Source organism: Elephantulus edwardii, unplaced genomic scaffold (genome assembly GCF_000299155.1).
Source record: "Elephantulus edwardii isolate Elephantulus edwardi_28Jun2011 unplaced genomic scaffold, EleEdw1.0 scaffold00121, whole genome shotgun sequence".
NCBI lineage: Eukaryota > Metazoa > Chordata > Mammalia > Macroscelidea > Macroscelididae > Elephantulus > Elephantulus edwardii.
The window spans coordinates 393,369-419,050 of record NW_006399871.1 but is presented as its reverse complement, the minus strand read 5'-3'; the positions used below and the strand labels follow the sequence as shown (position 1 = coordinate 419,050).

The following is a 25,682-nucleotide window of genomic DNA, read 5'->3' as shown; positions in this document are numbered from 1 at the left end:
TCCTCAACCCAGCTGTCAGGGACGATGGTTACCTAGGAAGAGGAAAAGAGCCTGGGAGAGACTGCAGACCTATAGCACCCGAGAAACTATAGCCAGAGCTGGGCCCCGAGTCCCACATGTGGAGGGCGGACAGGGCCATCTGCCACTACCACCACTGAGTTCCCCCAGTGAGGTGCTCAGGCCTGAAAGGGTGGGAGCGGGCCTGGAGGATGTCCCTTCTCCAATTTATCAGACTGTTGCAACACAAGCTGGGGCCTTGAAGGCCTGCACTTTGCACACTGTCAACCAGGAACAGCAAAGCAAGAAAGTGGTATGCAAGGGAGGGGTTTGGGAATGAGGTGGAGAGAGCTCGAGAATGAGAGAGCCCAGATGCAGCAAAGCAAAGAGGTAGGATGTGATGTGCTCACTGCAAAAGGCAGTCAGAGTATCTCCCACAATCTGAGGTGACCCCTCCACCTGTTTTCTGGGTTGGGCTGGGCCCAGCTCAGGGTCTGCACGTGGCCTGAAGCCCTCAGGGCCCACTTTACTCCAGGATCCCAGCCTCTCTCTAGCCCACAACCCTGGGTCCCATGGGGCAAAGCAGAGGACTCCACGGAGACAGGAGGGCTCAGGCCCTGGGGAAGGGGTTATCTGGTTCTGACCCAGGGCCTGGATATGGTGAGTCTAGGCTAAGGCAGATGCTCTGACTTGCTCCTGGCCTGAGACTGGACATGGCTCGTGTGGATTTTCACTTATCTTTTTTCTTTTCTTTTTTTAATAAAACTCCCCTAACATTTTATTGAGATATAATTCACGTACCATGAAATCTATCCGTTTAAAATATACAATCCAGTGGTTTGTAATATATTCAAGAGTTGTGCAACCACCGTCAGGATCTAATTTTGGAACATTCTCATCAACTCAAAAAGAAACCACGGAACTATTAGCAGACATTCCCTATCCTCTTTGCTGCACCCCTACCTCCTCCCTCCCCAGCCCTAGGCAATAACTAATCTACTTTCTGTTTCAAAAGATTCATCTATTCTGGACACTTCATACAACGGGTTCATCCAAGATGCGCTCTTTTCTGACTGGCTTCTTCCACTGAGCATCATGTTTTCAAGCCCATCAATACTGTAGCATCTATCAAGACTTCTTTTTTGTTGGACTCCCCTTCCTTCGAGGGAGCTCTGATGGTTTCGTAGTAAGGAATGGTGCTGCCAACACTAAAGTAAGTGGTTCAAATCCACCACTTGCTCCCCAGGAAAAAGATGGGCAATCTCCTGTGCAATTTACTGCCTCTATAAACCCACCAGCGGGTCAGCCATGAGTGGGTTCAGACTTAATGATACCAACAGCCTGTCTTTGACATAAGGGGGGGCGGCAACGGTTGGGCCTCTGATCTGATGGCACTTAGACTCTCCTCCATCATTTATCTTACGACTTGCCCAGGACATTCTGCAGCTCCACAATCCCCTCCCCATTTGCTCTCCTGGGTGGGCTGGGTACTAGGAATCTGCCAGTTTTGTAGACTTATTCACAGCGGCTCAGTGGGTCCCGTCACCCCACAGAATCACAGCACCCTGAAGCCAAGAGCACCTTAGAAGTGACAAGTATACTTTCTCTGGGTCTACACAGAGTCCAGAGGGGGCAGATAAAAGTTTAAGGTCATGGGCAGAGCAGGGGCTGCAGCCTTTTAGCCTTGCATGACCACAGCCTTCTCTAGGGGGCAGCCAAGGCCCCTCCACAGTTCCTTTCCACCACAGCCAGAAGTCTAGCCTCCCAGCTCCATCAGGGTAGACTCCACCATCACCAGGTCATTCTTCTGGTCAGATGCTCACCTGGACATCACTCATTAGGCTAGAGGCCCAGAGGAATAAGAGGACTCCAGATCTAGGCCTCCTGCAACTGACAATCATTCTGCTTCTGCTACAGCTGCCCAAAATCTGCACGGGCACAGCCTGCCAACAAGGCCGCAGCCTGATTTCAGAGGCCCCAGGGAGCTGTGCGATCACAGGGGCAGGGGTGCTGCCCTCATGGTGCGTGGCTAACCTCACATGCTTGGTTCTCATCAACAACCCCCCCCCCCAGTACCTACCTTCAAGGCCTGCACCTTCCTGTCCAGCAGGCTCTCAATGTCGCCTGCTACCTTTTCCACCAACTTCTGAGGTTCGTTCTCTTGCACCTCAAACAGGTTCCGGTTGTCTTTGTAGATCTGGAAGAAAGCAGAGGCTGGGGGTGAAGCTGGTGGGGTTTCATGTTCTCACGTTAGGTCCCCTGCATACTCCTCTACACAGCTCATCTACAGCTTCTGACGCCCTCCTCATCCCCACCCTGACTTTGGCTACCCTAAAGGGAGCATGGCAAGTATTGTGGGGAGTGGACCCAGCATCCTCTCAGATGGGCATCACTGCTTGCATCCAGGATGGTTTTCAGCCTGTGGGCTGATGGTCATGGAGGGGGATTGTCACTGAGGGCCATAAACATCTAAGGACTATCCTGGAATAGGTAAGACCACCACAGGTGGCAAAGCACAGGGGTGCAGATTGATGCATCCAATAAGCACACATCACATGCCCATAAACCAACAGAAAGATGTGCACACATGCACACCCACACCCACACCCAGACATCACACACACTGCTGCTCCCCTACCCAGCTCAGGCAGCTACACCCCTTTCTGCTGACACAGCCCCGGGGTGTTTGCCAAAACTGTAGCAGGAGTTCTGGGTGCCCCCAGGGGCTCTTCTGTCACTCAGGGAAGAGAAGCTGGAGAGAGTACCAAGGTAGACAGGAAGAGGCAGGTGGGGGGAATGGATCTGCCCACCCCTCCTGCTCAGCTTGCGGATCTGCACACAGGCACATGTGTGGTGTAAACAGGACAGTCTGTATAGGCGTGCGTGTGCATTATGGCTCAGTACACACCCATCTGTGTGCAGGTGCCTGTGTCGATGGGTAGGATAGGGTAGGGTTAGAGTTTAGAAGGCACTGCCTGAGGCTTCACAGGTGTCTTAAGGACAGTCTCTGTGGGCATCCTGGCTCGTGGTCGATCTTGGAGTGTGTACACACACACACACACACACACACACACACAGACACTGCACTTCTTGTGCAGCCTGGCTGGGTCCATGTGTCCATCTGGGGACCTAGGAGGTTTGTGCCCCCAGTTGCCTCCTTCACCAGAGGTCACAGACCACACTGCCACCACTGGACCACTGAGAGGAGGTTCAGCACAGAAGCAGAGGGATGAGGAGAGCCAGAGAGAAGGTGATGATGAGGAGATAAGGCAGGAGAGGCAGCTGATGAGAGACAAGACAGGCAGGGAGAGATAAGGTCAGAGAGTGACAGTTCGATGGTGTAGATAAGGCCTCCATCACCCAACAGAGGGATGAGGGATGGTAGGGGGACTTGGTGCAAGTACAGCCCTGCCCCCCCCCCCACTAGCAGCCAGCAATCTAAGGGTTAAAAGCACCGCACACAGCCCTACTCAGGCAATTTTCTCCTCCTCCTGCTGCCCCCCCATCCCTCTCAGCTTCTCTTTTCTTTTTGTCCTTCTCTTAGAACAAAATAATTTGTGGTGAAGTTGCTCCTTCCTGCAGAGCAATGGCAATTAGGGGGCGAGTTTTAAGGTCTGACCAGGCGGCCAGGAGGAGAAAGGCCCAAATGGGGGCCAGGTCAGGCTGTTCTGGGGCTCCCCGGCTTCCACCTCCCTGTGTCAGATGAGTGCATCCAGAAGGGAGGCAGGGACAGCAAGAGGAGTCAGAGTTGAGTTGCGGAGTCAGAGCTCGAGGGTTGCTGGGGACATGCAGATACTCTGGAGCCTAATGCCTTACTGGTGGGGAAACTGAGGCTCACAGACAGGATAGGACAGTTCAAAGACACACAGATGTGACTGGCACAGCGGGGTTCCCCACCTTACCGGAACCATCGTTCTGGACCTGCCCTAGTATAGCACCCCTCGCTGAATCCTCTCCAGGGTTCAATCCACCCACTTGTACCAGCAGGGGGCCAAGCCATCAGTTTCTCTGTGTGGAGGAGGATGTTCCCAAACCTCAGTCTCCCCCATCAAGGTCATTCTCAAGTGCTGCCATGGTCAGGGGCCAACTGTAGCAAAGGTAGTCCAATTTCAAAGCTCGACCTTGAAGCCTCCTGACCTGACTTCTATGGGGTTCTGTGAAGCCAGGATGGGGTCCAAGATGCCCCCTGAAGTCTAATATATGATAACTTAGCCTGGGCTTGGGAACCATAGAAGGAGTGGGTTTCTAGGTGACAGGGTCATACTGCAGGGTCCCAACAGGTAACATAAAGGCTTGGAAGCAATAATCTAGCCAAGAGTCACCTTATTGCTTAACCTCAGTGTCCAGATCTAGAAAATGGGAGAGTGACAAGCTCCACCACACACGCTCCCCCACCCCCCCAGGACCACATGATTCACTCTGAGAGGAGCTGGTACTATTGTTGCTACTGCCATCGTTTAGGATTGTCAGCATTCTGCCCAAGGGAATTGTGGTACCCTGCCCCCACTCTTTCCCTGCTAGATCTCTATACTTAGGGGACCACTCGGCTTTTGTCTCTTGGGGCCTGTCCACTTCTAGACCCCACATCCCCCCCAGGTCTTTGTGGGCAACCCATCCCCCACATCACCTTGTTTTTGTTGCCAACACCTCAGCCTCTGCCTTGGAGTTGATAACAGAAGAGCCCAGACATGGGGACGCCAGTGACAGAGAACAGTCACAGCCACCTCTCTTCTATCTCTCCTCAAGTACTGAGCTTGGGTGCAGGGGACCCTGGGCAAATGCACTGTCCAATTTCAAGTTCAAGAGCAGAATTTGGGACTTGCTGGGCCTAGGCCTGACTCTTCCACTCCTGTCCGGAGCTGTGTGACCCTAGGAGCGTGGGGCTGTATGTGTCATGCTTTGTTCTCAGACAGCTTCAATGTGTCCTAGCCGACTGTCCCATCACACACCTGCAGGCTGCTTGACCCCCAGCCCAGGCTGAGTCCCGCTGCCACGCCTCTGTCCATGCCTTCTGTGCTTCCAGCTCACTCTCCCTGTCCAGCTAAATCCTCCCTAGAGCAAGGGCAGAAAAATGGGAGGTGAGGGCAGATTCCCGGAAAACCAGGGGCTGCCCTAGGCTCTCCTCCAATCCCTGAGAACCCTGAGGTCCAACACTCTCTGCTTTTTCTGTGCCTTTTGGATGGCAGGCCCTAACTACCCACCCTTCTTCTCATCACTCCCCTAGACTTATTCTGGTTGTCCCCACAGCGAGGGCTGGCCCTGAGCTAAGCCCTGTAACCCAGGGATCTGAGTGGCACAGTCCAGCAGATGGTGCCACCCTGAGAGCCAGGTCATCTCTCCATTGATGTGGTCTAAAGGGGGTGTTTCCCACCTGCAGGCTCAGCAGGAAGACCAGGAGAGTCAGCGCAGCTCCAGAGCACGGAGCCTTCCCAGGGCTGGCTCCCCCAGAAGCCCCAGTCTCTAGCCTGGCCCCCAGGGCCAGCTCTGAAGCAGCAGAAAGGCCAGGGCACACTGGGTGCAGAGCCTCAACAACCTCAGCAGGACTCTGCGCCCGCTGGTGTCCTTGGCCCAGAGAGTTAATTGGAAAAAACCAGCAGCTCCCAGAGCAGCGCAGCCGCATGGCCCCCACCTTTGCACAGGCAGCTGGAATGAGGAGAGTGATGGGGCCAACAGGTTGCTGCAGCTCCCAGCCATGCAGGGTAGAGGAAGAAAAAGCAGGGCTCCGATGCACAGAAGGGGCTATAGGACGATGAAGGGACAGGACAGGGCAGCAGACCAGCGGGACAGGCTGGCTGGACTCAGGAGGCCACACAGAAGCTGGCAGGAGATGCATTTTCAGAGGGCTTGACAAGTAAGAAGAGCAAGGGGTGCTGAGGCCTGTGAGACGATTCGGGAGACAGTTCCAAGCCCAAGGAGTCTCAGGTTCTGCCTTTTCTAAACCAGGAGAGCAACTCCATTCCAGGACTGATATCTGCCTCTTCATCATCCTTCTTCCTCCCTCGTTCTCCCTCCTCTATCTTGGCCCAGCTTTCAGCTCTAACAGTTCTTTTGTCAAGAAGCATGTGCGGCTAATCCTTCTGGCTTAGGGAGTCCCAGGGCCTGTGGGGGCCTCTAGGGTCCCTGGAGTCGCTCCGTGTCAATGGAAGTGAGCCTGGAGGACAAACAGCAACCTTGGACAGGAATCGGAGATGCCTGTGGGGTCAGAGAGAGTTAGTCCCATCCCCACAGGCTCCAACAATACTGAATGGGATGGGGGGAATCCAGCTACTATTCTCTACATTCCTGGAGCAGACATGGCCATCACAGGGCATAAAGGGTCCAGGACCAGAAGCCTAGACAGGCCCCAGTCTGGCTGGAGAGGTATTTTACAAAGTCTGAGAAAGCCAGCAGTAATGGGATCTGGGTCTGAGCAAACATGCAACTTGCTCAGGGTGAGAAGGAGGGCGGGGAGGGGAGGGAAAAAGGAGGGACAGGTGAGGAAGGGCAAGCAGGGGTGCCCACAGAGTCCCCTTTATACCTGGCCATTGGTTCTGTCATTCCAGGCAGATGCTTTACCTGCTTGACCTTGGTGATCTCTGACAACTGCTGAGGAGGTGAATTCTCATCACCCCCATTTAGCAGATGGGGATAACACTGAGGGCCAGTCTGAGCTGGCATTTGAACTGGATCTGTCTGATACCAAGCCTCCGCTTTAGGGCCTATTCTGTGTTTTGCTTCCTGCATTTACTCTCAATACTGAAGGTGAGGGCTTTGCGAAGGGGGAATGGAGGCTTGAAAGTGGGCCTGGGACAGATCAAGTCAACACTGAAGGAATGAGTCTGTGAAAGGGTGGAGGAGGAAGCTGGGTCTTCAGAACCAGCCTCATCGACTAACCAATCATCCAACCCTGAGAGGCAAAGCAGACACGAAGCACAAGGCTCCTCCCTGCAGCGAGGGTGAACAGGCACTAATCTCTGGAAAATTAAACCAGAAAAAAAATGGAACGAGAAAGATCTGATGCAGGTTTGGTCTCACCGCTGGCTGTCTTCTCAAAGACCCAGGCTTGGCTTGAATCTCAGCTGGGGGCTCCGGTATCCTGGCTGCTTCTGCCCAGCCTGGAAGCTAGGCAGAGCACAGGAAGGTTGGAGGGAACTGAGCCCCAAGATACAATCCCTGGGGGATCTACTAATCGCCAAGCTCCCCACTCCTGTTTTATCTGTCTCCCTAGTCAGAAAAGAAGTAGTCATGTGGGTGGGGGTGGGAGTTTGACTCTGAAGGGGGCAGCAGTGAGTGCACTAGCAATGGCCGACTGGGCCTCTCTAGGCCCGGCCCACATGACAATCTAAAGAGGCCACAGGGTTTGGGGTTAGAGGTGGGCATTAGTTCCAGAATGGGATACACTGTGCCAGTGGACCAGGAGAGACCCTGGGTGGGTAGAGATGGGGCTTGTGTGAACTCAGGGAACCTGACCTGGGCCAAGAAGGAGGCGGGGGTGGGGGGCGGCAAATGATTTAGAATGACCAGCTGAGGGGCTCAAGTTGGTCAGGCCGGAGCCCCAGTCTTATCAACTTGCTGCCCCTGCCTCTTACCTTTGTAAGGAAAATCAGGGATAGGGATTTAGCTGCTAATCACCCTCGAAGGTGGATCGATGGGAGGATGGGAACTGGGGATCCCAGGACTCTTCCATCAAGAGCATCCAGGACGGGTCTGAAAAGCTAATGAGCAGCCATCTAAGATGTTGAGAAAGAATCAGTCCAGTGGACTAACGAGCCGTGTGAACCTCACCCTGCATGACTCTAAGGATAGGAGGATAGACGATGTCTGGCTACCACACTGACCACGCTGAAAGTGACATGGTAGATGGTCCTGGATAGAGCCAGGGAAAATGCAGAACAAAACAAAGACACAAAAATGGTGAAGCGTCCTGGTTCAATAGAGACTGGTGGAACCTGAGACCGTGACCTCTAGTCACCCTTCAAGCTTAGAACAAAAACTAAATTTGCGGCCAAAACCCAGACAGGCCTATGAGGTGACCAATAATATCAGGGTGTCACTGTTTCTTAGAATGATCAATCACATAAGATTAAAAAGGTGACATTTGCCCAGGGACAAAAAGCCCAGGCAGCAAGAAAGGGTAGGATGAAAGATTAATAAAAATGAAGATCATAGGAGAAGTATGGCTGCATTGTGGGTATTGTAATTAATGTCACAAAACAAAACGTGTATGAATGGTTGAATGGAAAACCAATTAACTTTGTAAACCTTCACTCAAATCACAGTAAAAACGAAAATAAAATAAGTAAGGCAGAGGGTCAGGAACAAGGAAATTAGCATTCTATTTTCGCCTTGCCTATAAATGATGATGATAATAACAAAACTACTACCAGCTTTTATTTTTTTAAAAAAAGGACACTCAGGATAGATCCCTCCAGGTTTTCTTCAGCTCAACCAGCTTTGAGCCTGAAGCCTAATTCCTCACGGAACTAAGGTTCAGCTCCTAGTAGGTGCACTGAAATGTAACCAGGCCAGGTACTGGGCTGTGCGATGTGACTAAGAACTCCCAGGGGCAGGGCTGCCTGGTTCAGGCGGTACAGCAGGGGCAAAACCAAGAATCCCTGGAACCCTCAAGTGACCAACTGATGCACAAGCAGGGGTGTTCCCTGCATCTCAGTTATATGCCCATCAGCTACTGATCCATTATTTGAAAGCTGTGTCAGGTGTTCTGTCACACTGCTAGTACTCACACTGAGCCTGAAATGAACCCCCTGTCCACAGCAGGGTCACAGACACCACCCAGGACATTACAATCAGGCTCTATGTGAGCTACAGTGGAGGACAGAGCAGCAGTGTTAGGACAGGGAGGGTGGCACTCGGACTGACTTAGCAGAGCATGAGGATATGGCCTCTTACTTTCGCCCCGCCCTGTACCCTTCCATCTCTATTGGGTAAGATAGTGTCTTCTTGGGGAAGATAGTGTCACAGGTGGTGAGCTTCGTACACAGCCTGTGAATACTTTTACCGGATGATGGCATCTGGGAGTCCAGCCACAGTTCTGGATGAATCCCTCCCTGACATCCCTGAAAGCTCAGTTTGCATGCTTCCTGTGACAGGGAGCTCACTATCTTTCTGAGATTTGAGAACTCTTATGAGAAAGTTCTTCCAGTTCTTCTCTGGCTCTCTTGGGCCTAGGCTTCAAAACAGACTAGACCTCACCCCTGTCTTCCTGGGATGCTCCATTAAGAGAGGACAGGGCGAGCCTTTGGGGGTTTGTGTGTGTGAGATCAAGGAAATGACTGGAATGCTTTGTGGGGAAGAGGACATCTGAGAGCAGTCAGGAAGGCTGAGCAGTGGGAGGAAGGCAGGGGCAGAGGCTGGGAGGACGGTCAGGCAGTGGGCTGTTCAGCGGCAGGAGCCAGAAGGAGGCCAGAGGACAGGTGCTGAGGGGAAGGGAGGCAGGCCCACAGCAAGGTCTCTCGGGGAGGAGGGGTGTGGTCTAGGCCCTGCAGAGGGAGGTCCTGGCAGCTCCTGGCCCCTTGGCCTAAGAGGCCGCACTGGGGAGCTGTCACCAGCAGGCTTCCCTTTGCAAAACTCACAGGGGCACGAAGCCCCTGTCGCCACCCCCAGCAACACCTCCCTGTTTTTAAAGTTAAAGTTTAGTTGACTGTCATCCATTACCGCAATTAGTACATTATGTCTAATTATGCAATTAGTGTAAAAAGTGCACTTGCCGCTGAGAATGGGAAATTACGCTGCCTCGTTACGCTGTAAAATCCATGTCATAAAAAGGCTCAATCTCTTGTTTTTCAAAAAATCCCCAAAACTCAACACAAAACAATAAACCACACAGACTCCCAGCCAAGCTAGGCACAGGCCATGCCAACCTTCTGGGGCTTGCCCCCATGCAGGCCCTCACCCTACCAGGCTACATAGGATGGCCCCTGGGCAAGGAATAATGTGAAGTGCACCGAGTCCCATTCCTAGGTTCCAAAACAGATGTGAATTTCCAAAGTGATCCTAAAACCATGCCAATCCTGATTATCTATTCATTCCAGGCCTGCCTCGCAGTGACACCTCCAATGTCAAGGCCTGCAGATCTGACCTTTTCTGACAGGCAAGAACTGTCAAAGAGAGGCCATGACCTCTATTACAGCTCAAAAAGACAGAGAGAGAGTTCCTTTCTCCAAGGTTCCTGAGGGCAGAACTCAAAAGCTCCAGAGGGCACCTGTGAGCAGAGGAGCATATTCCAGTTAAGAAGAAACCTGAAGAACTTTCTGACAAGAGTTCTCAAATCTCAGAAGCACCTCCTGGAAAGATAGTGAACTCCCTGTCACAGGAAGCATGCAAACTGAGCTTTCAGGGATGTCAGGGAGGGATTCATCCGGAACTGTGGCTGGACTCCCAGATGCCATCATCCAGTAAAAGTATTCACAGGCTGTGTACAAAGCTCACCACCTGTGACACTAACTTCCCCAAGTTCTGTCTCTGTAGTTGGACAGAGTTTCACTTGTAGCTTTGGGGACAGTTGGGGCACCTACCACGGGGGTGGCCACCCCAAATGTCCTAGTTTGTAGGAGTCTGGGGGAAAAGACACACTCCAGCATCCTTGCCTAGATCAAAAGCAAATGCTGGAGGGCCTGGTCTCTGTCCTCCTTGACCCATATCCAAGGTCACACACTAAGCTCCAGGGCAGAATACTGTTCTCTCCATGTCCTGAACAAAGAAGAGGGAAGAAAAAGCAAAAATGTATGGGAACAATTAGTCTAAAGGACTAATGGACCATGAGAACCTCAACTTCCATGACCATGAGGCCGGGAGAACTAGATGGTTCTTCTGGTTACTCCCAGACTACTCCAGTAGACGATCCTGGATAGAGTCGGAGGAAGTAAAGAATAAAGCTAGAAAACAAAAAATGTGAGTCTTTCTAGTTTAGTAGAGACTGGTGGAACCTCAGAGACAAAGGTCCTTGGTCATCCTTCAAATTTGGATCAAAACTCACTCCCAAGTCTCAACTTGCAACCAAACAATAGACAGGTCCATTAAGTAACCAGTAACACCAGGGAGACACTCACTCCTTAGAGTAACTAAGCATGTTGTTGTGTGTTGTAGAGTCAGAACCGACACATAGGTGACCCTTCAGCAAGTTTTCAGAGGCAGTTAATCTCACGGGAGGAGATCACCCATCCTTCTCCTGTGGAGTAGCTTGTGGCCTTGAACTGTGTGGCTTCGGGATTACAGAGCAGCTTCTTGCCACTAGGCCACCTGTGCTCCTAAGCAGACCCTAAGCATATTGGGTCAAAACAGAAGCAACTGCCCAAAGATAAAGCCTGAAAGCAGGAAAGGATAGGGGACAAAGACTAATGGAAATGAGAATCACAAGAAGGGAGTGGGGAATGGAAAATGAATTTGTCTTTTAAACTGTCACTCAAACCACAAGTAAAAGTAAAAATATTTCCGTGGAGGCTGTTGTGGCTGTCCAAGAAGATCTCTTCTGGGCAGCTTCTCCGAGCCCCTACCTTTGAGCTCCTGCCACTCTGAGAGTCTAAGATGCTCAAGCCAGGCTGGATGATGTGTGTGTGATGCTGCGGTAACTCCCTCACCACAAAAACTCACCTGACCTCATGGGATGATGCCTGCATCTCCTACAGCTGCCACAGCTGAGCTCTGTTTACAGAGCAGAATGCATGGGCCCCAGTATTTCAGAGGCCATGGGTACCAGGACCCTGGCAGCCAATCCGTGATAGGTGCCATTCACTGCCGGGGATGCTGTGTGTGACCTTATCCGGGGAAAATACTGAGAACACTCTTGGGGTTTGGGAAGGAAGAGAGTCTAGACCTGCTGGAGGGCCACCTGTTGCCTACGTGCAGGACAAAGGTCTCCTCCAGGCCTCTGTGTAGTCATGATGAGTGGGCCTTGGGCTGGTCTTAAAGAACAAGAGAGCTGTGAGGTGGCCTGGCTGTGTGGACACTGCCCACGAAGACTCACTCGCCCTTTTAATCGGATTCCAGTTTAGCAGCAGGGCCAAGAGACTGGAGCCCGAGTGGAACCGAGAGACAAGCTAGATCCGGGGGCCCCCCGCTCATTTTCCCTCCCTAAGCTGGGAGCCGCCGGCTGTCGAGGCAGCTGGGAGAGAAGCTGTGCCCAGCACACCAGCTGGCACAGGGGAGTGTGAGTAAACATACCCGCACTTCCCCAACTCGCAGAAGTTGCCGGGTGGCGGCCGGCTGGTGTGGGCGCCTATGTTTATAGGAAACAGATTGTTTGTGTCGGGCGTCTAGGCCCCCTTGCCACCCACGCTGGCTCTGCCTCCTCTCGCTGCCTCCCTGCCCAGGCGATCCGCCTTCTGTCCCACAGGACCCCCTTACGGGCAGATAATGGCAGTGATGACAGGGTACCCTGGGAGCCTGGATAACTCTGCTGAGTTGTCACAACAATCTTATGAGGTGGGTGCAGTTTGTTCCCATTTTACAGCTGAAGAAACCAAGGCTCTGGGAGGTGGAGAAGCTAGCCCAAGTTGACAGACGGGCTGTTTAGAGGAATAGCTTGTGGCGCTCAGCTTCTCAGATGCTCATCAGTTCCAGGTGCTAGGGGTGGGGTCCCTAGCCCCTTAATCCCCAGCTAAAGGTGGTCTGTGTTTGCTTAAGTGGTCCTGACCCAGGATTACCCTGGACATGGACCCTTCCCTCAGAGCAGAGCAAAAGGCTTCTCTGCCCATAAAATGGCTAGGTATGGAGATCCAAGGCCTGGCCACAGCCCTGTCATGTGGCCTCATTAACCTGTTCAGTCTCTCAGCCCTGATCTTCTGATCTGTGAAATGGGCTTATGGCAAGATCCTCTCTACCCATCTCCTGGGGCTTGAGTGACTCGCTGTGCTCTTGGAGAGGATTTCTCAGGAGTGAGGGTGCTGGTGGGGTGGTGGGGGAAAGGTCTCTGGGAGCAAGAGGGGCACAGGGGCTCTAGTGGACCACTGGGAGATCAGGGAGGACCCGTGATCATGTTACTGGGGTTTTGTTTAAGATGGCTGTTCCTCTTACTCAGAGCTGGCGGGAGTCTCCCCTACACTCACCTCCACGATACCCTTGTGGGATGGATGGGTCTGAGGCCTGGCCAGAGGCACAGCTCTGAAAGGTGCATTTTCTTCTGGCAGTACCACTTGCATTCTGTTCTCTCACAGGTCTCTTCAGGTACCAGGGATAGGTTCCTCTCAGGGATCCCAGAGTAGACAGAAACCAGCCTCACCCTAGGAGGTCCCAGCTGCTTTCCTGAGAGGGTTTCACTTGATCCTTCTTGATGTACCCGCCCTTCCAGGAGGGGAACACCCAGATTGGGCTCAGGGGCTGGCTGGCTCCTAGCCTTACAGATGGGGCCAGGGATGGTCAGCACCTGTCCAAAGGAGACCGTGACTCACACTCTACCTGCAGCCACTCTGTCTGCCCAGAAATGGCTAAAATCCTGGCTGGGAAGCAGGAAACCTGGGTTTGAATCCTGGCTCTGCTCTTCATTAGCCACAGTGCCTGACAGGAGCCTTCACCCTCAGGTTCTGCACAATCCAGGGCTATGGTAAGTCATTCTGAGAAATCCTCAAAGATGGATGGTCAAATGAGGGGTGTCACCAGCTTTTTGGATGCCCCCCCCAGCTAGGACTTCTCCTGGGGGGGGTTCCCATACTGCACAGGGAAAGCGGCCTCACAGATCAGAAGTCTACTTTCTGATGCTGAGACATGCGGCTGAAGGTGGGGCTACATGACGAAGGCACGAATGACGGCCTCATCGCAGTGAGGGCTGCTGCCGATGAGCCGGCAGCTCCTGGGAAAACACGAATTCTCCATGTGGGCAGGTGGGGGATAAAAGGCAGAGGGAGCTAAGCCTAGGTGGGTGAATGCCGTGTCCTGCAGTGTCAAGGGCCCCTTTCAGGGCAAGGACATCCCAGGGTCCTATACACACATATCGTTCCAGGTCTGCCTCAGGACACTGGGAGACACACAGACTGACTCTGTCTCTTCTCCCTCTCTCACACTCACACTCACACTCACACTCACACTCAGTGCCCAGGAAGCTGCTTGCTGATCCTGCTCACATCATTCACATGAGGCTTATAGAAAAGGTGCCACAGATAGAGCCATCCCCAGGCCTGGCTGAGGCGGCGCAGGTCTCCATCTATATCTCTAAAGTGGTCTTCAGCCATCTGAAAGGATTGAAGCAGTGGAATGTCTTCGGTCCCAGATGGTTTGGGCTACCTGAGGATCATGGCTACAGATCTCCTGCGGGACACGGTACTGGTTATGGCTCGGACTGTTCGGAGGCTGGCCCTGGTGGGGGCTGGGCATAGCCTCTCAGACAGAGGGCCCTGGGCCTGAATCTTCCAGAGGGCTGGCCATGTCCCTCCAGACTTCTCAGTGCGGGCGGATCACAAGGCCTGAGTGAGGGTCAGTGGGCACCAGAGCGTAGCTGGCGTCCACCACAGTGAGTCAGTGATGGTTCAAGGGAACACACCATGGCCGGGCCATCCTTTCCATGTCCTCCCAGCTCCATCTGAGTCCCTAATTTCCCTCTTCCTTTTTTCCTCCTACTTCCAATTTATAGGCCCTTCTTGAATTTTATGTTACCTCATAAGTGCCCTTAAATCTTCTATAGAACAAGTCAGAAGCATGAATAAATAAACAGGACTGAGACATCGAAGTCTTACTTATATATGCTAGGGATACACTGAGGACAGACACAGAGTGGGGACATGTGGACACCAAGGACTCATGGATGCTGGCCACATGCACCCAGAGAGGACCTGCCCCTGAGTGCTGTCCACAGGCTCTCCGGAGCCTTCACAGGGAAGTGCCCACATTTGAATCTGAGCCATTCAGAGTCATTATCAAATGAGTTTTCCTAGATCCTTGGGCTAAGCAAGAGTCAGAGATTTCTGCTCCAGGACACATGCAGCCCCTCTCGGTGCCTGTTTCCTCATATTTCACCGCTGGGATGGGAGAAACAATGTGGGCACTCCAGTTCTGATTTCTCTCTCCATGAATGCGAGAACCCCAGTGGCCAGTGGTGCCAACATTTACCTTCACTGCGTCTGCCCATGAACAGTGTTTGCCATGTAAATGAACTGTGCAAACAGCCGCTGACTGCCCAGCCGCACCGGCAAACATCGTAGAGGTCCGTGGTCCAAAGAGCCATGAACTTTCAAGTCACCAGGCCATGGTCAGAGAAAGTCAATGCTGTGTCTGAACCCCACCCTGGTGGGCTACCCTCTCACTGCCCAACTCTGGAGGTTGCCGGTGGGTGACCATTTACCATGGGAACTGCTGCTAGCACCAGGAGGGAGAGGCATGTGTCATGTTACAGGTAAACCTAATGTTGGCCATGTAACTGAATCCTCCCAAGCCCTTGGACGTTATCCTCAGTTCAAAGATGAGGAAACTGAGGCACAAAGAGAAATTAGCAGCGCTGAGGTTCAATGACTATTCAGTCAGACTACACAGACTTCATCTCAGACCATACCTCCAAGCCCCAAGAAACAGTCTTTATGTAAGGGGATCCCATGACTCTTCCCAGCCTCTGTCCTAGACACATTCATGGAATCACTCTGTCCTGGGACTATGAAAACCAGTGGGGATCAGCTGAGTTGGGAATTTTCAAACATCATCACATCCCGAATGTCCTTGGAGAGCTCAAATCTCAAAGGCATCTGGTCAAATCCTCCCAGGAAGTTCAACCCCTGTAGGGGAACAAGCTCTGAATTCCTCCACTGATTCTTACCAGCTGAGATGGCCTGCTTGGCAGCTCCAGCAACACCCGTGATGCCACCAGGACTAAAGCTCACTCACCCAACCTGGCTCTCCAGTGGGATTTTGTGGGGGATGAGGACAGGTCTGAGCTGGGCAATAGATGCTTCAGCCTACAGAACATGGTCCTAGTGTTGCAAAGCTGGAAGCCCAGGGACCAAGGATACAGATGGGTAAACTGAGGCTCAAGAAGGGATGGGCAGCAGGGCCAGGAAGACCCAAGCTCCAGCTGCTGGCCCCTTCTTGTGTACTAGAGAGGTCAAGGGTGACTTCCCAGAGTGGGTGTGTGAGTGAATGGGCTGAGAAGGACAGCCCACCTTGGAAGGGACAATAGAAGAAGTGGAGGTGACACTGAGTTCCACTGAGGAAAGCTGCTGCTGGTTGGGGCCTGATGGCAGAGGACTCGGTTCTAGGGGAGGGGCTGCTCGCATGAGCTCTCCAAGAACTCAATGGGTCTCCCCGGCAGGCTGGAGGCAGGAAGCCTGGGTCCCTGGATCACAATATGATCTTGCCTGCCTCTTTCCTGGAGCCTGGATGTCCATCAAGACTCCGCACCAACGGTGCTCTGAGCGCCTGCGTCCTCTGCTCAGCGACCTCCATACAGCGGGAGGGAGGGAGGCTTGAGCTCTCAGCGCCGTCAAGGGCTCCCTGAGCAAGGAGGCAGTGAGGGCAACAACGCCGGGAGGACAAGAGTGGAACAAATTGCCCCGATTATATAAGGCAGCCCTATTTCCTCCTCCGTGGGGACAGGAGAGCTGGAAGCCATGCTTCCACGCATGCTGCTGGGCCTGCTAGAAGAGCCCCTTCCCTGAGAATCCACTTGGAGGGGTCCTGAGCATGGCTTGTGGACCCGAATTTCCCAGGGGTTCTTAGGCTGGATCTCAGGGAGGGACCCCAATTGGCCACTCTCCTTGGGCCTGGAGAGCAGGGCCAGGGTAAGAAGCCTGAATCAGTCCTGCTCAGCTGTTGCTCCTTGAGGGTCTCCAGGCATGTGGTCTTCCTGGGGTGAGCAGCCTCCCTGTCTGCTTACCCAGAATTCCTCCCCAGAGGCTGTCCTTTACCAGAGCCTCTCTCCAGAATCACCAACTCCCTGCCCTGCCGCCCACTGGAACGCAGTTTAGGGCCACTCCTCTGAGTGCCTCCCCTCCACGCAGGAAGCCCCTCCATCAGACCCTAGATCGAGGCTGAGATAACAGAGCAGTCATGCCATCAGCCTCTGGGCTACCCCCACTTTGATGTGCAAAACCACCCCCCATACCCACTGCTGCTCAGGGTCTGAATCCTTCCGAATTTCAGTCCCCCTTTCCCCTTGGGGAGCATGGGGGATGACCCAGGCTGAGATCCCAAGGGAATGATCTGTAGCCCTGCCTCTCAAACCCGCCCACCACACGGCCGGGAGTCTTGCACAGGTCCTCTGCCAGGTGGGCCTACTGAGGGTCTGCTGGCCAAGCTGGTGGGGTAACCCTCTCCCACCCTGTAGGTCCCATGCAGGGCTGCCCCTCAAGCTCTGGGAGTTTCCAGTGCAGGCAAGTTTATTTGTGCTAAAGGACAAATTTATCACCTTCCCATAAATCTAGGCAATGTGGGAGCCAGTGTACATGCATGAGCATGTATGTGGACATGCATGTTGGCAGGTATGCCCACAGCATATGCATGCCCATGAATGCTCACCTGTGTGCACATGGGAAGTGATGACGGGCCCATGAGTGTGCGATGCAAGCCTATGTATATAAGGTGAGTGCGTGTCTGCTGTGCACGTGTCCTGTGCATGTGTGCATGTGTGTTCTGTGAGTGAGCTTGGCTCCAAATTCCCTCTGGTTCTATGTCCCTCTGCTCAAGAAAAGCACATGGCAGGTCTCATAAAATATCTATGTGCCTGTGCACTGGCCCTGGGGACACTTCAGTAGACCTGGCCCCTGCCCTTGATCTCAGAGGGATAGAAGCCCAGCAATGGCTCCATCTCCCGGGTGGGTATCCTTCCCTCCTCTTCAGATATGAGACCCCTCTGTTCAATGATGTCAAGGCTACAAGAGACAGAATGCCCAGGGCATGAATTCCCTCCCAAGGGGGATCCACATTGGAACCCTCATACAAGGCAAACTCTCCTGCCCATCCCTATCCTGACAGATTTAATCTAGACACACCCTCATGATGCTGAGTGAGGGGAAAAAACTTTCTCTGAACACTAAAAATAGAGCCTGGTTTCCTAAAGCAGGTCCCTCCTCAGCTCCTGGCTTAAACAGGCTCTGTCACTAACTCTCAAGATTTGCTGGAGAAGCCGAGAAAGCACGCTAATTTGTTAGCTGCTGCACGGAGCAGCTCAGGGCAAGAAGATGGTCCTGTGATCCAGGCCTCACCTTGCACTGTGAGCCTAGTCTCAGCTGAAGCTATCTGAGGAGGGCCAGGAAGAGGGCAGCAGGAATCAGGTCCATATGCTGCTCTTGCCAGGCTAATGGGCTGACAAATTAGCAGGTCTCCCCTCTAAGAGGTGATAAATGAGCGGTAGCCCAGGAGAGCCGAGATACCTCCTCACAGTCATCTGTGGGCCCAGTCCTGTCTCACGCCTATGGGACAACGGGCCCTGTTTCTCTCTCTGTATTTGAGTGGTCACTGAGGGTGATGGGGAGTGGATGGGCAGAGAGGGCATAAAAGGGTAGCCTCAGTCTTGGAGGACAACCAAAACAATCAGCCAGCGATGTCTTGGGCTGCTGTCATGCTGTCTGAAAGAGCAGCACTGAGGCTGGGGTTAAGCAGTGCCCTCTTTACACTGCCCTTTAAGACGATCTCCAAAACACATTAAAAAATAAATCAACAACAACACAAAAATCCAATACCGGACCCACCATTGTCGTGTTGATTCAGACTCCTAGTAACCCTATAAGAGAACAGGACTGCCTCCCGGGCTTCCAAGGCTGCAGACAGCCTCATCTTTCTGCCTCAGAGCAAATGGTGGGTTCGAACCAGCGACCGTTCAGTTAGTAGCCAAGTGCTTAACTACTGTGCCACCAGAGATCCCTTCCCCATACGTGTTGCTATATACTACGGAGTTGGAACTGATTAATAGCTGACCCTCTAGCGGGTTTTCAGAGGCTGTTAACACAGGTAGAGACTGCCTATCTTTTCCTGGCAGAGTGGCTGGTGGATTTGAACCATGTGCCTTTGGGTTGGCAGCATCTTACTACTCAGCCACCAGAGAATGGAAAAGTCCTTAATTCCTGGGAAAGAAAGGCAGCCAGGTGGTGGGGAGGTCAGCAGTTTGGGAGTCTGTGCTCCAAAGATGACTCCAACATTCTCCACACAACACCCAGGAACACCCACATTGGTCCTGAGGCTGGGTTCTGGGGGAACAACTTCTTCCATACAACACCAGGTTCAAGGCCTCCTGACCTCAGAAGAGCTGCTGATACACAGGCTGAACTGAGGAGCCATGTGCATGGGGTAGGTAGGTGCCCAGGTGAGGAGCCATGTGGAGTAGGTGTCCAGGGTGCCTGACTCCAAATAAAGAGTGGTTTCCAGAGGCAGTGAGCTCCCCGTCACAGGAGGAGAGCAAGCATGGGCTGACCTGCTTACCAAGCAGAGGCCTACCTGCTTGGTCAACAGTTTTCTGCTAGCTCTCTGATGGGGAGTTGGGCCAGAAATGTCCTTTCTGCTCTCAGAGACCAACAAAGTCACTTTGCCCCCAAACCTTTAAATCACGTGCTCAGAACATTTTAAATGGGGCAGGGCCCACACATCCTTCTTCCTGGCTCCCTCCAAGAGCTGTCTGGTCAGGTGAGGAAGCCCCCCATTCAGGTCCTCTGTGGGGCTCCCTTGTCCAAACAGCCCGTACCTCTTCCCCCCACCCTGTGTAAACAGAGACGCCGCTCTCTCCGGAGGCCTGCTAATTCCTCGCCAGAACTGCTCGGACGTGAAATTGGAGTGAGACAATGTGTGTTTAAGGAAATGAATCTCGCATCTTAAGAGGCTCGGGGAGCCCGCCCTGCACCCCCATCAACCCGCCCGCCCACCCGGAGCTGGGGAAGGAGTGCCTGGCATCAGCGAAAGAGAAAGGCGGAGGTGACACTCAGTGCCAAATTAGCAGCCGCCACAGCCAAATATTGTACTTGCCTCCAATCTTCTTTTATTTTTCGAAAGAAAAGGCTTTTACAAACTGAAAGAGGCTGTTGGAACACTAAGGCTGATGATCGTTTTTTAAAGGCACACCGCCCTGCACGCACGCGCATGCCTGTTCGGAGCCTCCCCTGCTCCCCTCCCAGCCCAAAGCCACGCCCACAGCGTGCCCTGGGTTCGGGACCCGCTGCATCACCACGTGGCTGACATCAAACGTGCTCCTGGCCACCATGACCCTCTGATGGCCATGTGCGGAGGGTGTCATTCCTGGTCTGCTCACAACCACCTTGCCTCAAGAGACTTCAACATGAAGCTTTTGAATTCTGCAAGGGCTGCTTGACCACTCTTCAGTGGTCCTTGGGGCTCCTACTCTGGACAGCCAGCTCCCTACATTCACCCAGTCACTGCTTTTATTACCTTCCATGAGGGGTTACTTCTGGGGCTGCTCCCCTCATCTCGGCCAGGTGGCCCCACCTCCTCTGGTCACTTGTCTCCACCTGACATAACTAACTGGCTGCATGGGCACCCTCTGTTTATCCTTCTGCTGGAAATACTGTTTTCACTCTAAGGCCTCAACCAAGCACTGGGTCATTTCACCACCATGAGCTGGGATAAACGACCTAACACCTCCTCAGGCTCTCCCCCACTGCCTCTCACTAGTATCCTCCAGCCCAGGAAGTGGTCAGAGCCTCCATTTGTCTGTTGGGCATTCCCTCAATCTGGGGCTGTCCAGCCCTTGGTTTCCTTGTCCAGTGAGAACATGAGGGTCCTGTTGGCTCCAAGGGCTGGAGGTCCCATATCTGAGACCTCACCTGGATGATGCCTAGAACCTGGCCCTGCCCTGCATGTATGCAGCACACCCTCTGATACCAATCCTACTAGTCCTCGGAGGACAAGGCTTGACAACCGCCCATTTTGTGGGTGAGGACACTAGTTCAGGGATCTCTAAGGGTTCACTCAAGGTTTCGGAGATGAGAGGCATAACCTGAATCCAGATCTAAGTTCTGTGGCATTGAATCCTAAGTCCCTTACCACCAGCACCATTCCCACTGCACTCTCCTTCCAGGCTGGAGACTCCCTGTCCCCTCCACCAAGCTGAGGATTCCTGAGAGCACAGAGACCCCTGGAACTGAGAGCCACCGCTCCTTCCATTCCCTCTTTCCTGCTCACTGGCAGTGTCTGCTGACAGGTGGAGGTGCCTTGCTGCCATCAAACAAGGAGCCATGACCTGCTGGTAATTATATGAAGCTAAATTTTACTTGGATCCCCAATCAACACTCAACGGCAGCAGCAGCAGTTAAGAAGTCAAAAGATGTGTTGCATTGTTCAAATCTGCTGTCAAGGACCTCTCCAACATGCTAATGAGCAATAACATCAGTTTAAGGACTAAGGTGAGCCTGATCCAAGCCATGGTCTTTTCAATTGTTTCCTATGCATCTGAACGTTGGACAATGCTTAAGGGTGGCAGAAGAATCAATGCCTTTAAATTGTGGTCTTTGGAGAAGAGCACTGAGTAACATTGACAGCAAGAAGAACAAAGAAGTCTATCTTGGAGGAAGTTCACAAATGTGCTCCTTAGAGGCAAAGATGGTCTCACAAACTTTGGGCATGTTGTCAGGAGGGGTCGGTCCTAGGGAAAAGACATTGTGTGGGGAAATGTGGAAGGTCAGAGGACTAGGAAGTCCCGCTACAAGATGGACTGACAAAGTGATTGTAACAATGGACAAGAGCACACCAGAGACTGTGGATATGATGCAGAATAAGGCAAGGTTCAGCTCTATTGTTCACAGGGTTGCTATGAGTTATAGCTGACTTGAATGAATGAGGGTGAAGTGGCAGAAGGACATGGTGAGTGGGCAAGTCCCAGGCAGGGACTACAGCGTAAGGATGCCCATGTTCAATACCTCATGGGTTGGAAGGTAGTAGGGGAAGGGAACCAGAGCATTCCCCTTTGGACTTAAAGGCTGTCAAGGAGGCATCAAGCGCCCACCCAGGATTGGAAGACTGGTGCAAAGGATGTTGGGTATGCTGCCCAGATACTGCCCTAGCAACAGGAGTGCTGTCTGCTGCCTGCTCTCAGCTGTGTCCTTTCCCATGCATTGGCCTGAGAAGGTGAGAAATGCCTCACCTATGAAAAGGCAGAGGTGGCAGGGTACAGAGGTCTGGTTCCCTGGCCTCATCTGGGGTCGGCTTTGAGGGGCCAGTCTAGCTCAGAGTTGTCTGTAGAGCTATCTGCATTGCAGTCCAATTCCTGCTGCCCAACTCTGCTTCCCTGCCCCCCCGCCCCCAGGTGTGGTCCCCACACATCCTCCCCAGTAGACACCTGCACATAGACCTCCATCTTAAAGTCTAATTTCAGCAAACTCATTTATGACAAATGGTGCCAGGTGTAGACCCAGAGAGCGGCCTCTCCACAGGCGCAGCCCTGCTGGCAGGGAGGACCTCACCTCGAGAGGCAGGTGGGAGTTGGCACTCCTGCATATCGAAAAGGTACCATCGATCAAACATTGTCCCATCATGAACTGGATGGGATACCCGTGGACAAGTGCAGTATTTCAGGTGTGAATGTCAGGGAAGTATAACAGTAAGCTTTATGGAATGGAATCGCTGTTGCTGGGGGCTAATGATGCTTTGGAGAAAGACAATGAAAGGCTGAAAGTACTTAATCATGAGTTTAAAATGAAGTATGAAAGTCAGAAGTCCCTTTGTCAGCACATAAAGACCCTCCACCTGCAGCCAGGGGCAGGCAAAGCTGAGGATCAGTATCAGGACTTAATCAGAAGAGTGGGATTACATCCAGAGGGCGTTACAGTCTCCACGGAGGCAAGCCTTGTTTGGAAAAAAGTGGGACCCCAAGTCTTCGGATAGAGACTTCTGGTTTATCACATTTGAGAATTCTGAAGCTCCAAACACCCCTAAACTCTATGAGTTGGCAGAAGGCTCCTAGAGTTCTAGTTCTCTTGCTTGTTTGAAGATGACCAAGAAGTTCCACTATGTAGGACATGTACACCCTCAAGACATGCATTCTTTCCCAGCCACCAGGCAAGAAAATAGGGTTGGGTAACAAAAGAATCAATCCCAGGAAATGCTGGGCCTGCTCAGGGAGAACCCAAGAACTCTGGTAGCCTACTGGCAAGAAGCTGTGTTGCAATCCCAAAGGCATACAGTTCAAGGCCACCAGCTGCTCTTCAGGAGAAGGATGGGCAATCTCCTCCCATCTTATTAACTGCCTCTGAAAATCTGCCGGAGGGTCAGCTATGGGTTGGTTCTGACTCGATGGTGCACCACCAACACTGCATATCCTGAAGGAGATGCAGGATCTAGCCAATAGTTAGGACATGATCCTAACTGGATCAAGGATGGAAGGATAAAAAGCTGGATATGGAAGAGGTTGTTGATATGGGAGGGAAGTAGTCTGCTAATACACAGGATTCAACACCCCAGCAGGGACCCTGGGAGGTGGTGGAAGCTTGGAAAAACCAACAGCACATTATAAGAATCAGAAATGCCTGAATTAATACAGAAAACATTAGAGAAAGGGTTATAAGGCTCAGAGAAGTGGACATTCCACAGTGGTATGCAAGGAAAGATCAGAAAATCTTCCAGGTGATCACATCTCATGGGAGGGACCGAGGATGCTTTTTCCAAAGTGATGAGGGAGGAATGTGCTGGTGATAAGGTTATAAGCAACACTGAGAAACTTAGTTGGGTTGTCTACTGTAGGTGGCACAGAACTGGACCTCCTGATAGTAATGAGGATGACTGGTTCTCAAAACTAGAGGGGCCAGGAGGTGGACTTTAGCCATGAAAAAAAAGGTGGGCACAACTGTTATAATAAGTGGCCAGGACAGCAAGGGAATCCTGACTGCCAGAGATGGTCAATATTACAGAGCATCCCAAGATGGGCCGTTAACAGGGTGTATAAACTCAATGAAAAGACATCAAGGAGAGATGATGAGGAAGCTAAGGGCAACTGCCTCAATAAAAAGTCACATCTTTTCAGATTTGAAATTTACTATCACTAAAGTGGAGGCCAGGGAGCTTTGGTGGCTTGGTTGTAAGGAGTTGTGCTGCAAACCCAAAGGCCTATGGTTCGAATCTACCAGCTGCTTAGAGAGAGAAAGATAGGCAATCTCTTCTTGAGCAATTTACTACCTCTGAAAACTGCTGAAGGGCCAGCTATGACTCAATTCCTATTTGTTGGTACACAACAACAACAACAACAACAAAGGAGAGGATAGGTCCCTGTGAAGAAGGATCCCACAATATCACTGCAAATGTATATAGTCATGATTTCTTCAGCTTTTCCCAAAAGATCCATGGCCATTTACTCAGGGTAAAGGAGAACATCCATGCATTTCAAGAACTGTTGGGCACAGAGGTAACACTGAGGCTCAGGTATCCGAAGCATCACTGGGCTCTTTTGTTAGATCAAACATCCCAGGTTCAACTTCCAATAAGTCTGTTAGGCCTCAATGAGTTCTTGAAATTGACACGCTTGTCAGTTGGCAAAGCATTTGTTTTTTGATAATACTGCAAAACAGAAAGCCAAGATGAAGTCTCTAAATCTCCTTTTCCATGACCAAGATAGTAAAATGATTGTTGTTATGTGTCATTAAGTTGTGACTCACTGTGACTCTATGTACAACAGCTCTGAACCCTGGTCTATCTTGAGACAATTTCATTGTCTCTGACATACCTACCCTCATTACCTCAGTCACTGAGTCAATCCATTTCATCCAAGGTCTTCTCTTGTGCTGTCCCTCCAACCCTTCCCAGCATGATGTCCTTCTCTAAGAACTGGTCTCTCCTAGCAACATGCTAGTATCTTGCCTCCAAGGAAGCATCTAGTTTCACCATCTCTAGGACAGACCTCTTTGTAGTTCATGGTATGTTCAATACATCTGCATAAAGAAGGTTGTTGATGAGTCTTCCTCCAATCTTGATGCCACATTCCTCCTCATAAAGTCCAGCCTCTGATGATCTGTTCCACATATAGATTGAAAAGGTATGGAGACTTTGTAAAAAAAAAAAAAAAGAAAAGGTATGGAGACAAGATACATCCTTGGCATACACCTTTCCTGATTTTGAACCATGTAGTGCTTTCTTGCCCTGTTCTGACCACTGTCTCAGGGTCTAAAGTATAGGTTTTACATAATAACCACAACCCAGTGTTCTGGGATTCCCATTCTTCTCAAGGTCAGCCACAATTTGTTATGATCCGAACAGTCAAATGGTGCCATTCTTTAAGACCCAAAGGTTACAGAGCTGATGATTCCATCATGTCGTTGTTAGGTACCCAATGCGTGATAGAAGGAATCACGGCCAGATCCTGCAGCATCCACACAGTCTCTGTTTTTAATCCCACTGTTGTAGTTACTATGTCAATTCATCTCTCCGAGAATCTTCCTCTCTTTTCCTGACCCTCTACTTTTTCAAGCATGGATCCATCATATTTCCACTTTCTCCCTCCCCAGTCAGTTACTTAATGTTGTTGTTGTGACTTTACACAGCAGAGAGTAGATTCTAACCTTTTGAGGTCCTGTGGTTGGTCTAGTTCCAAAGAGATAGATCTTAAGGGAGTATTACGTCACATCCCAGTTTAATTCATCAGTATTGAATGGGCAGAACATGAGGAATGACAGTGGAACATGATAAGATAAGCAGAGGCTCCAATTGCAGCTCAGTGGCAGACACCACAGTATCTGTGCCAGTGCAGATCTGTATGGTCTCAGGCACATGATCTATGCCACTGCTGGAGGAGGGAAAAGACTGTGGTTCTTCTCTGATGGGTCGTCAATCTGAGCTGAAAATAC

At 51.8% G+C, this 25,682-nt stretch overlaps 1 protein-coding gene across 1 annotated transcript in view; it reads right to left on the bottom strand.

Moving 5' to 3' along the window:
* CACNA2D2 (calcium channel, voltage-dependent, alpha 2/delta subunit 2) overlaps nucleotides 1-25,682 on the bottom strand; it is a 163,051-nt gene that overhangs the window by 66,349 nt on the left and 71,020 nt on the right. The window contains exon 3 of the mRNA XM_006892862.1: nucleotides 2,078-2,194. Within this exon, the coding sequence (XP_006892924.1) occupies nucleotides 2,078-2,194 (117 nt within the window). The remainder of the gene's footprint in view (nucleotides 1-2,077; nucleotides 2,195-25,682) is intronic.